Source organism: Aedes aegypti, chromosome 2, assembly GCF_002204515.2.
Source record: "Aedes aegypti strain LVP_AGWG chromosome 2, AaegL5.0 Primary Assembly, whole genome shotgun sequence".
Taxonomy (NCBI): domain Eukaryota; kingdom Metazoa; phylum Arthropoda; class Insecta; order Diptera; family Culicidae; genus Aedes; species Aedes aegypti.
In genome coordinates, this window is record NC_035108.1 from 6354151 (window position 1) to 6369670 (window position 15520).

At 40.2% G+C, this 15520-nt stretch overlaps 1 protein-coding gene across 1 annotated transcript; it reads right to left on the bottom strand.

The window, feature by feature from the left end:
• Nucleotides 1-12091: 12091 nt before the first annotated feature.
• LOC5570265 (brachyurin) lies at nt 12092-13051 on the bottom strand. Its single transcript, XM_021839817.1, has one exon. The coding sequence runs from the start codon at nt 13017-13019 to the stop codon at nt 12126-12128; it is 894 nt and encodes a 297-aa protein (XP_021695509.1). The 5' UTR covers nt 13020-13051; the 3' UTR covers nt 12092-12125.
• Between the last annotated feature and the right edge of the window lie 2469 nt (nt 13052-15520).

Sequence of the window (15520 nt, forward strand, 5' to 3'; positions counted from 1 at the left end):
CTCCATGGACACCTTTGGGAACTACTCTTGAATTTACCCCAGAAATCCATTCAGGAATTATTTCTAAGGTTCTTATCAAAAGTATTTCTAAGGTTCTTATCAAAAGTTTCACTAAGCATTCATTCAGTAATGTGGACATGTTCCAACGGTTGGGTGACAAAACGTCGAATCCCAAAACGTCGAATACCAAAACATCGAAATCCAAAACGTCGAAAGGACAAAACGTCGAAGAGCAAAACGTCGAAAGAATAAATAATTCATTATGTGCCAGACATTATTCATATCATATTTAATCGACCCCGATGTCAAAGAAAAACGTCTGGCAAACATTATTGCAATTCGCCACTTTCTACGTTTTGGGATTCGACGTTTTGGCATTCGATGTTTTGGCTTTCGACGTTTTGTCTTTCGACATTTTGTCCCTAAACCGTTCCAACAAACGAATGATCGCTGTATAATAAGTTCGAGGCCGATATATCTACAACACTAATGGTTTGTCATTCAATTCAAACATTTCAAGGTCTTCCTTTTCTTCAAATCAAAACAAGAAACTTATGAAACAATTTCAGAATAATTATTGTTAACTATCTCCAATTCTTGGAGAATTTTTTTTTAATGTGATTCTTCGATATATGTTGGACCGATTTGATCTCAAACTTTCTGAACTTATTAATTGGCAAACAAATGGATAAAGCTTGTGAGGGTCTCAACGATGCTTTTCTGGATGATGACTTGAGAAACTTTCAAATATTTTTTGTAGAAACTTTGTGAACTACTTCTAAGAAGGTAATAAAAGAACGACTTGGACGCTACCAAATAAAAACAAACATCAGGCAATAATTCCTGGACTTAAAGATTCTGTTCAAGTAAAAAATCTTCTAAATTTACTTTTAAATTATATCGATTTGATTCTTCATTCTATCTGATCTTTTGTGCACAAATGTGAAAGTTACGTTTTGTTCTATTTCTCTGGCCGGATCTCGTTTCGTGCCATTACGCCAAGCCTGTACCAATCTAGGTACGAAGCGAGGGGCGTTAATGTGATCCCGAAGGAGGCAAACTCGCCAAATACACCAGAACTTCGTCCGATCGAAAAGTTTTGGATGATAATAAAGAAGAAGTTGACGAAAAGCGGACAAACATTTAAAACCGTTGAAGCTTTGTAGGAAAACTGGGAGAAATTGTGTAAGAAAGATACCTCGCCCAAGATCTCATGAGCAGTGTTAAAAAAAATGTGCGAACATTCAGCTTGGGGATGAAATTCTAAAAATAAATTATGCCAAAACATTGCAAATATATAGTTATTTAATCCCTGAAATTTTGAGAAGTATTCGATTTAAAATGAATGTTTGGTGATCATTTTTGTGTGTCTCATTTCTTTCGAGTCCAGTCTTTATTATGTTAGTAGTTTAGAATTTATGATGTGATTTTGTGAAAGATTATCACTGAATAAATGTTCAGTCTAATATTTCATTATTTCAACTATTGTACCGCGGCTTTTATAGAAAATTTCCGCAGCAAGATCTTATCATGAGGGCCACCAATAGATAGGAATGGGTTATTCCAGGAAATCACACAGATCAAGCAATTGATTCGAAAACGTTTGATTCAAATTTGACCTTATCGTTCGCGTAAAGCCATTTCGTAGAAATTTAAGTTTTGACGTTAACTACGTCTTACGGCAATATACCGGGTGTAGATTGAAAATCAAAAATGTTGCGACCGTCACGAAATTATGTATGATTTTGTATTATTAGTATTCAGCCATTTATCTATAGATTTTCAATATTTTCCCACCAATCGGTCGGAAATTTATACAACATTGTACTCAAACGGAGAAAACTTTTGATTTTTGACGATAGACTGTCGAAAATTGGGAAAATGTCGACCCCTTTCTTACGCAACCAAACACGTTCAAACTAGAGTGTCCATTTCCCGGCCACTTTGCTCGTCCCGGGATTCGGGATAAAAATCCATGCTTGTCCCGGGAAATCTCGGGATCCCGGGATTTATCAAATTTTCAATAAAACTAGCTTTTCGGTTTGAAATGGAAGTACAAATTTAACAATACAATGCAAAAGTAAACGCATGTCAGTCCCACTGTAGATTTTCGCATCGCGTAACACAAAACTGAATCGTTATTTGGTCATCTTTATATTTTTCTTGAAAAGGTAACGGAGTGTAAAGGTGAAGATGAATCGAAGCCTAAACCTAATCGATTGGTCACCACCAACTAGTGACCAATCGATAAGGTTTTTTCAGCTTAAACGGATGTTTGGTTCTCCAGATCCGTGCTCTTGAAAGTTTGAACTTTGGCTTCGATTCATCTTCACCTTAAGATCGAAACATGTTCCAATCTCCTGGAAGTTTTTAAATATTTGTATGGAAAACGAGATTGAAAACTTCTCAGTCAATTTTCTCCATGCCTTCTTTTTACAGATGGTACTGACTTGCGATATGCGGCAGTTTATGTGTACTTTCAAATTTGTTATCTCAGCATAGGCTTATAACGGTTGATGTTGAAAAGATTAGCATTAAAACTTTGCAGCTAGACAAATTAAAATATGTGTTTCTCACTAAGTAAATTGATCTTTTTCATGAAAATTGTTACTCGTTCATTCTCTGCTTCATTATGTTTTTCTACTTTATCAAATAAGGTCGATAGTGCAGAGGCGTCGCGTGGCCTTATTATCAACCTGTGCACTTCTAATTTATGTTGAATTCGTTTTTTAACCTAGGTTGGAACTGACGCAACCTGTTCTGAACCACAGTTTCAACCCCAACCCGATTCAAGTTCGGCCGAACTAGAATTTGCTTGACGTTGGTTTATTTATGTGCTGATAACCGACCCAGTTCCTAAAAACGGAAACAACATAAGTGTCATTTTATATATGTCATTATTAGGTACACCGTGGATTCAACCCATTTTTTTCTAAGGTAATAAAATGTATAATCAATCTTTTCTAATTTTCGTTTTCAAATATATTTGTTTTTAGTCTTTCAGTTGATTAAAAATCTCTAATGCTAATCGGGTTGTTTAGTTTTATTTTCTCACTTTTTCATTTTTAACGATTAGTCATCATTATGGGGAAATTGTAAAATTACATATGAAAATAATTCAAATTATGCGGGTCATCAGTTTCGATTTATAAAGCACTGGATCCTAACTAATATTGCAATATAGAGTTAGTGATCATAACCCACATATTTTTACATAGAATTAATACAAGATCGTTCGCTTCGTGTACTTGGTGCACGCATCAAGAAAATTGCTCGCTTTTAAACCACACCACTAGCGTTATACTGACGATGACGGTACGGAGGGCACGACCGCTTTTGAATCTATTTCTGATTGTCTTCTGATTGACCATCACAAGTACCACCGCGCTAATACTGTATGCTGGAAGCGAGGTTCTTAACCAGTATTGTACAAAAAAAAACGCGCGGGCCTCGAGTCTCAAACTTACAGAAACTTCTTACCGTCAGCCGTCTAAAAAATCACGCCAGTACTCCACACCACAAGCGTGGTAATGTTGAAAGCGCGAAGGAAAAAAGAGAGGAAGCAAAATGGATCTCTCTCGTGGATTGATTTGTCTCTTGTCTTCCCACCGCACGCTCGCACAGATTGATGTGGCAAGACTGTGCACCGGCCAGAGTCGACGCTTTGGCTACTTACACACTGGCATTTGTAGTGCAAAAAACATTCTACCACATATACAGAATTGTGTGTACGACGAAAGGCAACGCGTCTCCCGATGAGAGTGCACACGTTGGGTTTCATCGACACAGCAGCAACGTGTAGCGTGGAACAAAGTGTTGCGTAGCATGCATCGCACTGAGCGCGTAGGGAAAATTAGGGCACAGATCTCGCGCCGCACCAAACAGCTTTTGCATATAATTTAAATACCAAAAATATAACAACAAATATTTTGAAAGGTGTAAATTGCGATGATCAATGATAAAGATAATTGAAATAGGCTAAATTTTATTGAGAGAATTGAAGAACCGTACTTCAATAATAGTAGCAATTGTAGGTTGTTATGATGAACGATTTGCCACCTGTGCAGTGCACATGTTGCACATGTGGACGCGACGCCTCTGGGAAAAATGTCATTGTTTTCCATTGAAATTTAGTGGTTTTCATCAAATTCTACGTACATTTCGGGAATCCCGGGATTCCCGGGATATCAGAAATAAAATCCCGGGAACCGGGAAATCCCGAAATTGGGATAGACACTCTAGTTCAAACACGTGGGTTGGGAAGCGCACTAGAAAAGCAGACCAATTTCTTCTTTTGACTTTAACTACGTCTTATGGCAATATACTGGGTATCAATTTTAAATCTAAAATGTTGCGACCGTCACGATATTTTGTTAGAGTTTGAACTAAAGGAAGGCTGCAACTATGACAATCGACTAAAATTCAAATGCAGAAAATCACTTGGCGTAGTTAATGTCATGCGGTCGTGTCTTGTACACAACTCCCTCGGTTTTTTTTTTGTGATTTTCATCAGCCTTTTCCAAGCAAACTGATTTATAAATACAAAATTAATAACATAAAATAGTTTTTAGCTTGCAGTGCTTAGTCAAGAAAATAAATTCGTGACCCCTTTATTATACTGCAAGCCAGAAACTATTTTCTTTAAGCATGAATCTAGTCGAATATCATTATATACAAAATATACAACTGTTCGGTCACGCCGAAACGACATCTCCCATTCACTGTAGCTGAGTGCGCCTAGCATACAGTGAATGGAAGATGTCGTTCCGGCGTGACCGAAATGGTTTATTATTATTTATTTAGTTAACATCTACACAGATAACACTGAATCAACAATTTCACGCCACAATACTCGGTTCGTGGCCGCATCTCTCCATCCTCGGTTCTGTCCCACGCTCGCCAAATCGATATGCACTTGATCCGCCTACCTAGCTCGCTGCGCTCCACGCCTTCTTGTACCAACCGGATCCGAAGCGACCACCATCTTTGCAGGGTTGCTGTCCGGCATTCTTGCAACATGCCCTGCCCATCGTATCCTTCCAGCTTTGGCCACCTTCTGGATACTGGGTTCGCCGTAGAGTTGGGCGAGTTCGTGGTTCATCCTTCGCCGCCACACACCGTTCTCCTGCACACCGCTGAAGATCGTCCTAAGCACCCGACGTTCGAAGACTCCAAGTGCTTGCAGGTCCTCCTCGAGCATCGTCCACGTTTCATGCCCGTAGAGGACTACCGGCCTTATGAGCGTTTTGTACATGGTACATTTGGTGCGGGCGTGAATCTTTTTTGCCTGCAGCTTCTTCTGGAGGCCATAGTAGGCCCGACTTCCACTGATGATGCGCCTCCGTATTTCACGGCTAACGTTATTGTCAGCCGTCAGCAAGTATCCAAGGTAGACGAACTCGTCGACCACCTCGAACGTATCCCCGTCTATCGTAACACTGTTACCTAGGCGAGCCCTGTCGCGCTCGGCTTCACCAGCTAGCATGTACTTTGTCTTGGCCGCATTCACCACCAGTCCAACTTTTGCTGCCTCGCGTTTCAGGCGGGTGTACAGGTCTGCCACCTTTTCAAATGTTCGGCCGACGATGTCCATATCATCCGCGAAGCAAACAAATTGACTGGATCTCGTAAAAATCGTACCCCGGCTGTTAAGCCCGGCTCTCCGCATAACACCTTCTAGCGCAATATTGAACAACAGGCACGAAAGTCCATCACCTTGTCGTAGTCCCCGGTGGGATCCAAACGAACTGGAGTGTTCGCCTGAAACCTTCACACAATTTTGCACACCTTCCATCGTCGCTCTTATCAGTCTCGTGAGCTTCCCGGGAAAGCTGTTCTCGTCCATGATTTTCCATAGCTCTATGCGGTCGATACTGTAATATGCCGCCTTGAAATCGATGAAAAGGTGATGCGTTGGGACCTGGTATTCACGACATTTTTGGAGGATTGGCCGTACAGTAAAGATCTGGTCCGTTGTCGATCGGCCGTCAACGAAGCCGGCTTGATAACTTCCCACGAACTCGTTTACTACAGGTGACAGACGACGGAAGATGATCTGGGATAATAATTTGTAGGCCGCATTTAGAATGGTGATCGCTCGAAAGTTCTCACAATCTAACTTGTCGCCTTTCTTGTAGATGGGGCAGATTACCCCTTCCTTCCACTCCTCCGGTAGCTGTTCTGTTTCCCAGATTGTGCCTATCAGCCGGTGCAGACAAATGGCCAGCCTTTCCGGACCCATCTTTATGAGTTCAGCTCCGATACCATCCTTACCAGCAGCTTTATTGTTCTTGAGCTGGTGAATGGCATCCTTATCCTCCCTCAAAGTGGGGGCTGGTTGGTTTCCATCTTCCGCAGTACTGACGAAGGCATTTCCTCCGTTGTCCTGTCCTTCATTGCCTGTTCTCTCAGCACCATTCAGGTGCTCGTCGAAGTGCTGCTTCCACCTTTCGATCACCTCACGCTCGTCCGTCAGAATGCTTCCATCCTTATCCCTGCACATCTCGGCTCGCGGCACGAAGCCGTTGCGGGATGCGTTGAGCTTCTGATAGAACCTACGCGTTTCCTGAGACCGGCACAGCTGTTCCATCTCCTCGCACTCCGTCTCCTCCAGGCGGAGTTTTTTCTCCCGAAAGAGGCGGGTCTGCTGTTGCCGTTTTTGTTTATAGCGTTCCACGTTCTGCCGGGTCCCTTGCTGCAGCATGACCGCCCGCGCTGCATTCTTCTCCTGCAAAACCTCTTGGCACTCCTCGTCGAACCAATCGTTCCGTCGACTCCGTCCCACGTACCCGACGTTGCTCTCAGCTGCATCGTTGATGGCTGCTTTTACTGTTCTCCAGCAGTCTTCAAGAGGGGCTTCGTCCAGCTCACCCTCTTCCGGTAATGCAGCCTCGAGTTGCTGCGCGTATGCCGCTGCGACATCCGGTTGCTTGAGCCGCTCTAGGTCATACCGGGGCGGCCGTCGGTACCGTACGTTGTTAACGACGGAGAGTTTTGGGCGCAGTTTGACCATCACCAGATAGTGGTCAGAGTCGATGTTAGCGCCACGATAGGTCCTGACGTCGATAATGTCGGAGAAGTGCCGAACATCAATCAGAACGTGGTCGATTAGCGATTCTGTCTGCAGTGGTGATCTCCAGGTGTATCGGTACGGATGGCTGTGCTGGAAATAGGTGCTACGAATGGCCATATTTTTGGAGGCGGCAAAATCAATTAGTCGTAGGCCGTTTTCGTTCGTCAGCCGGTGGGCGCAAAACTTTCCAAACGTCGGTCTGAATTCCTCCTCCTAGCCAACCTGAGCGTTTAGATCTCCTATGATGATTTTGACGTCGTGGCTTGGGCAGCTGTCGTACTCGCGTTCGAGCTGCGCGTAAAAAGCGTCTTTATCATCATCAGTGCTTCCGGAGTGAGGGCTGTGCATGTTTATTATGCTGAAGTTGAAGAACCGGCTTTGATCCTCAACTTGCACATTCTCTCATTGATCGCCCACCACCCGATCACGCGCCTCTGCATATCACCCATCACTATAAAAGCTGTTCCCAGCTATTGCCGCAGCTCTGGTAGATGGTATGGTTACCTCTAAACGTTCGCACCATTGATCCCTTCCAACACACTTCCTGCAACGCTACGATGCCGAATCCACGGTCCTTCAGCACGTCGGCGAGTATGCGTGTGCTCCCGATGAAGTTGAGAGATTTACAGTTCCACGTACCGAGCTTCCAATCGCTAGTCCCTTTACGTCGCTGTGGTCTTCGCCGATTGTCCCGGTTCGTATTCTCTCGTTGATTATTCGCTGCTTGATTTTTTTACAGCTGGCTTGCAGGGCCTGACACCAACCCCCTAGATTTCCGGAGGACCATTCCCCCTAAATGTTCGGAAGACCATAGTGCGCAGTTTAGCTTAGAGTCCTTCTCTGGCACTCGGACGATGATCAGCCGCCCCTGACATGGGGAACAGACGCTGTTGTGAGCCACTCCTAACATGGAGTACAGATGCTCAAGGTTTGCAGAAGCAAAAGCAAAAGCAAACCCCCCTTTCCCTGTCAGCATACGACCGGCCCAAGAAACATTTGCCTGTTTTATAATCATTTATTAAGCAATTTTTCACAACTACATACTGAATAGTTGCTTTATTATATTACTTTGCAGCTGCTACGCACACATTGTTCAAGCAAATCTGGCGAAATTATTAAGCTTCTTATCATTTAGTGACTGTAATCATATATTGTAATGATGTTTATTCAGGTTTCACTTAGCTTAATAAGGATTGATGATTTAACAACGCTAGTTTAACAAACTACATTATTGCAGTTTAATTCAGCATAATGTTGAACAACATTTTAATTATTTCCAAGTGAAGCCTTTGTTCAGGCGTTGTTCACACAAATTTGGAGAAGTTATAAAGCGTGTCGTTGTATATTGACTTTATTCTACAACTTCAAAATCGCTTTATAAGCATTCATCTCAGCTTTTATTCAACTGCCACAAAATTGATTGAAAACAAATAAATGACTAAAAATAGCTAACACTGTATACATCAAATGCAGTGTATACCTTTACCATGAATAATTCATTATTAATAACCACACTTTTAATAATTACCTGAAAACTTAGCTTAGCTTAGCTTAGACTGACTACACATATCAATGGTTGCTATTCCGTGATTGACCGAAGTCAGTGAAAATGCACAAAGAATCAACTAGAAGTTCAGCTGGGATTGGCCATAATCTTCTTCAGTGTGCATAATTCAGTGCCTCTATTTATACAAGGTCAATAACGGCGCCGGCCACGTCCTTGCAGTCAGGTGGGATTGAGGGAAGGAATGTTAGTGTGTAACCTTTGCTATTTGGAGACCGTGTTTGCCTCTGCATCTCCACAAAGGTTACTGGGAGGGATGTTTGTTAATGGGGATGATCGTTGGGTCAAAGGATTCACTTTGATAAGCGATTTGACCATGATAAACAATGATTTGTGAGATATATACATGCTTATACGTAAATATAATTGTTCATATAATTTCTATGTAGAGTAAAATTATGCCGACACTTGAGGTGACGAACCTTTCAAAGTTTGTTGAACAAATACCTAAATGTAACATTCCTACAGCTGTCAGTACGAAAGCATGTGTTATTATATTTTACTCATTTGAAAAGAAACAAAAGACTCAATTGGTTGGGACATCATAGAACACTCTTATTCTTATGCCGACACTTACAGTGGCGAACCATCCAAAGTTTGTTGAATAAAGTGAACCTTTCGCAAGTCTACACTTGTAGTGTCGAACCATTCAAAGTTTTTTTTAATTACAAAAATAAAGGTATATAAGGGGTGTTCTGAAAAAAAATGTTAAACATAAATAAATCATGAATCAGAGTTTGTGTCGACACTCACAGTGACGAACCATCCATAGTTTGTTGAAACATCATATTTACATCCCACCATTGTTACGATTAAATGTGCAGTCATACATATTTAATAGATTAGAAATAGTAGCATGAAACGAGCTCACCAATTGATCCGTTATCCTTGACTGAGCAGCCACAATCCACTTTCAGCTTCACTCGTTTGCTCGGCTAGCACTCAGAAAAAAAAAAAAAAAAAAAATAGGCGCGCGACCCGAAAAAAAAAACACGGACGACAGCTCGGGCTTTCTTGACGCACTGCCCAGGAGCAAGCGTCAAGGTCGTCGAAAGATCAAAAAGAACGAACCGATCGCGGCACTTTTTAACTTACTCCAACCGAACTCCCCGATCACGCCACTTTTTCACTTACGAGACCGACGCGCGACATGTTTGATCCTGCCCTCGTCGCTCGCTCCGGCAAAAGCAAGCTTCAAGGTCGAAAGATCAAACAGAACTCCTTTTAATAATTACCTGAAAACTGGATTCAAACTCGAAACCTTCCCATCGTCAGCGGTATACCTTGTCATTTGCGTCATCCTTGAATTCATATATCAGCCTTCCAGTGCCCAATATAAACCTCTTGTAGCTGATTATTGATCATGCTTGAGCTTCTATTCAACAATAATTAATCAACACGTGCTATGCTGATCAACAACTGAATAAGCGCATTACTTCTGCTGCTGTTCAGTACTGATGCGAGCTGAACTCAGTCGGCTATTTATAGCGCACAGTGAGAAAATTTATTTCAATGCTGGTCAAAAATAAAGTTTATTCACAAAGTAAAAACAGTCTGAAATGATTAATCGAATTTCATAATAAGTTTTAACTTGTTAAAATTTCAATTGAATTGTTCATCTAACTATACTAAAATTCATTTATTAAATGTATAATATATCTACTAGGTAAATATTTTAATTATTTGTCATACTTTTTCCATCTATTAAACATTATACAAATATTAAATATATTTCAATCAATAATCCTATGTCAGAAGACTGATTCAAAATATTTTCTAAACATAATTGAATATTGCATTGAGAAACCATCAGTTATTATTGTATCCAATATGTTTTTAAATATTAGTAAGTTGCGAATTCGCCAAGAGCGCCAAGCCACTCAAATAAAGATAAATAATAATAATATTAGTAAGTTGAACATTGCAATACATTAGGAATACAACGCAATTATTAGATATTTTGTCCATTTTTCAAAAATTTGGCTATGGTGTGACCTCTTTTGTAAGGCTTCTTTGTTGCTGAACAATGTGTTTAGTAATCGTTATTTTGGACTTCTTTGGATGACCTGCTCGGATGATATATCTATGTTGTATTAGGATTTTATAAAATACCTATTCAGCTTTTAATCATGTTCCTGTTAACATGGAAACAGCTGAAGTGCGAAGCAACCAAAACGTTAGTTCGTCTCCTGTTCATCTGTTTACACAATTATATTTGTTTGGTGGAATATTGGCTCTTTAATAGAAGGAAAAATGACTTGTTCAACTCATTAGTAAAACAATCTTGACAAGTCGGCAGAGATTCTTTGGAGAAGTTTAATAAGTGTTGGTTCTACTATTATTCATTCCAATGAAAAATGTTGAACATTGACTTAAATTTGGATCTAAATACCATCTTCTCAGCTCTTTGTAGGGCATTTTTTCAGCTGTCGCCATTATTCAACAATAATTAACTATGTATGTTTATTTGTAACACTTGACTGTAAGTTGGGTAACCACTTTCATGTAACTATTGTTAAATTATTATTTACACTTCGATTATCATTAAAAATGTTATGATTAGTAACTTTTACCGATATCAATATATATCGTTGATCCATTACGTTGCCATTACGTCCATTACGTTAATCCATCCATCGCATACACGTCTTGGATTTGATTTGTAAAACATTTGAAACATTTGAAAATAACATAAAAAGACATAATATGTTTTGCTTGAATAAGAGCATACTCATAAACTGTTATTCACATTGTTTATAAGTTTTACTAATCATGCTGGTCAACATTTTAAGTATTAGACACTGAAACTTTTGTACGATTTGTTGTTAATCAAATGTTCAATATGCTACTAAAATGATGGCTACAACCTATAGAAGCTTTTAAGCAGTCAATTATTAAACTTCTTATGTGTTGTAGAACAAAAGCTACTATATTTGCATTTTCGGAGGTTTATTCAGCTCTCATTCAAAACACAAACTGCAAGTGGAATAACAGCTTTTTTATAAGCGGAAATTAATTGTATTCAATTAATGATTCAACTAACAATTTGTTCAGCAATGGTTGCTGCTATGCAGCTTGTATTAAACACGTAAGTATCTTAAAAGCTACCAATTGTTCCTTGGGGGTGTTCCCACCGGGGGTTGGTTACCCGATCTTCCCTAAGGTTACTCGTACCCCGGCCAGTACCGCGAGGAGGTAGGGATAGGAGTTGCTGGGCAAGAGGCTAAGGGGTCTATTTTATTCCTTCAGGTACGCGAGGTACCAATGGTACGCCATGCCCACCCATTTACCAACCGAAATGGTTTGCGAAGACTAAATTTCCAAAGAAATAGATCGAAATCACAAGTAATACAGGCAAACACGACATTTTTTTGTTTTTATTAGTAGTTTTTCACCCGAACGCTGTTTCACCTCTAAGTATGACATTTCTTTCGTAAGTAAACTTAATGAGACCAATGTTTTAAGTATCCTTCTATAATTAAAAAAAACTCAAGCTACTTGCTCATCAACATCGGAATTCTCCAAAATCCAGTCCAAAAAGTGCGTTACCCGAGCGTAGACCGAAGGCCTTCCGATGGCACAACCAGCCGACGATCCGAAGGATACGATTCCCACCTGAAGGCTTTTGCCATCTTCCTGAACGGTCAGTGGCCCTCCGGAGTCTCCATTGCAAGACGATCTTCCACCATTACCTGACAGGCAGATGTTCTGCGATTGGATCACGTGCACAGCATTGCTCCATTGATCCAAACAATTGGCGAATGTGATGATTGGATTGGTGGTGAAGAAAACCACAGCGGAAGTGACGGGACTGGTGTCCGATGTTCTTCCGAACCCGGAAACCGTTGCTATACGGCCGGAGAAGGTCCGGACATCGGTCGAACTTGGAAGGCGAATTGGTCGGACGCGATCGTTGAACACGATCGAATTGGTCAAACGAATGGTCGCTACATCGTTCCTGATGGTATTCGAGGTATACTCAGGATGGATCGTAATTCCATCGAGCTCAAACACGATGGACTGTTGAGAAGGTTCATTGTTCAGTCGGTTGTGAGCTCCAACCAAAGCGGTTCCACCGCTGGCCCCTTGGACGCAATGAGCTGCAGTCAGAACGTAGTTATTGGAGATAATTGAGCCGCCACACAAACCACTGCCCTGGTTGAAACTGATAACCAACGCTACTTGGTACGGGAATTGGCCAGGGATGGCTTCGCGTCCATTAGTCACTCTTGCACTGGGAACTGAATTTCGCAGAAACTGCAACTCTGCGGGAAGACGTGTCCAGTAGTGATCAAAATCTTCAATCGGACGTACCTTGGTCCAGTCAATGTCGGCGGCCACCGTCACCAAAGCTATCAGAAACACCGCTGCAATTCTACTCATCGTGGATTATGGATTACGTGTACTATGCGTATGCGTATCGACGGTTGCTTTTGTAGCCTCGTATTTTTGCTTATCACTAGTCCGACCGATTCCGATTATCTGGGATATCAGTCTCGTTTAATGGCGAACGGCTGTGGATTGTTATGGCATTGGTTGTAGAGTTCATCAAGATTCGATTCGAATGAGGCCAAGTTCTTTTGAGCCAGAAATAGAAATAATTGCTAGTAACATTTTTCGGAAGCTCGGTTAAATAAAGCACCAAAAACCTCTGGATTGCTAAAATTTCAATCTACACTGTGTGATTGTACCTTAACTCATCGTGACTGTAGACTTCAAAGGCAAGCTGAAGCTTATTCTGGAAGTTTATAACTATTATTCACATTAAACACAATGTTGTGAATTTAAAGCATTAATGATCGATCTCGCATAGGACTGCTTTTAGCGTATATCTTCAACCAAATTCTGTTCTACGTATGCTTCATTGTTCATCTCTAGAGATGAACCGATATTTTATCAGGTATTAAAAATTTTAGTTAATATTTTTTCCGCCTTGTAATCGGCTTACAATCATCTCAGATACATTTTTACTGCGAAAACTGTTTAATATCTGTTCGAATATTCGGTGCATCACTATTAATTTCATCTTCATCATAAACTAACCCATTTTTGGTTATATATGGTTACTGCTTGATTGAATTTTACGTAAAGCGCTGTGATCTGACGTTATCCTTTGAGGTACATTACCTTTTATACCAATCGCGTCTACACTGTCTGAAATCAGATATCAGTACAACGCGGGGTTTTTCATCAATCTTGAGATAACGCTATCAGCTACAGAGACATGTTATTCTCCTCGTATCTGACGTTACGTCCCAACTGGGGCAGAGTCTGCTTCTCAGCTTAGTGTTATTATGAGCACTTCCACAGCTATGACCTGAAAGCTTTCTTTGCCCACTTTTGCATGTGTATATGGTGTGTCAAGTACGAAGATACTGAATGCCCTAGGAAGTCGCAAAAATGCCCAATCTGAAAAGATCCTTGAACGGTGGGATTCGAACCGACGATCCTCTGCTTGGTCTTGCTGCGCGTTTACCGTTACACTGATAAATTCTTCCATAATGATTGTCATGCTTTGGTCATTGATCTAACTTTGGAAGATACAGGGTGTCGACTACCTGGAAAAACCTGGAAAGTCAGGGAATGTCAGGGAATTCGATTTTTGACCTAGAAAGTCAGGGAAAGTCAGGGAATTTCACTAAAGGTCAGGGAAAAATATTCAATACTACTTGATGTTGTAGTTGATTGAGAAGACGCTTTTATGCTTATGAGAGTGAGCTGTACTTTACTACCTATACTTATTCTTAAAATGCAAAATTTTCTGAAATGAAAAGCATCAACAGTGCTCTCTGAACAATTTCTTCAAAGTTGGCGTAGCTTGCTTTATTAATATTTAGTTTGCTAGATCAAATCATTGTCTTCTCTTCAAAATCTTGAGGAAAAAATGGAATCCACTTCATCAAATCATGTCAATCTTTACAAGTTTGCCCAAAATATCCAAGTTAAACTGATAAAACGAAATATAGAAAACAACCAATGAAGATTCTCGTATTAAGGTGAACATGAAAACTGTATCTCAAAATTACAAGAGCACAAATCTGCAAGGCATAATTCCCAAATTTTTTATCATGTCGTTTCTGGAATCAATAAAGATAATACCGCAAAGTGCTCTAATACTGATATTTGTCCATTTTGCTATCTATTTCAATTATGATTTTTCAATTTCAATTTTCCAGGACTTTGTGAAAATATCGTGAATTCCAAGCGTTACTTCAGGATTTTATCCAGGAGCTTACTTACCGATATGTCCAGTTTGTTTTTTGTTCTGAGAATATGAGGGAATTCTCCAAAAAATATGCAGATCATTATCTAAGATATCTTTGTGAATCCATAAAATCCATCGAAGCAATACTTTCAGGAATTTAATTTGAAGGAATCTGCTCGATAAGTCTTTGATAGTTTGTGAGATTACTTGGAAGATTAGTCGGACATCTTCCCGTAGATGGGCTAGAGCTTAAACCGGTCGAATAAAAATGTAGATTTAAATACTTTTTTAATTGTTCGTAAGAGCAATATGTGTTATGTCCGTTCTCGTGTCGCGTTCTGTGAGTATACATGAAGTTCTTACGTTAGCATAAACTCCCGAAAAAAGTTCTTGGAAGATACTCATTGAGTACTCATTCTTAGTGCAGTCAAATCGAGGATTGTTGGAGGCACGACACATTACAACGAACATCTGAAAACTTATTATTAGCGCGTTATCCAATTCCAGAATTCATTCCATTCTAAATATTTAGATAAATTTCTGGGGAGAACGATTGCTTGAATTTAAAAAAAAATCGGAATTCTAAAAATTAACTAACATAAATTACCTGTAAAGAATCATGGTGAAGAATTTGAAGAAAAAATGAATACATAATAATTCAATAAAAAAGTGTCTATGC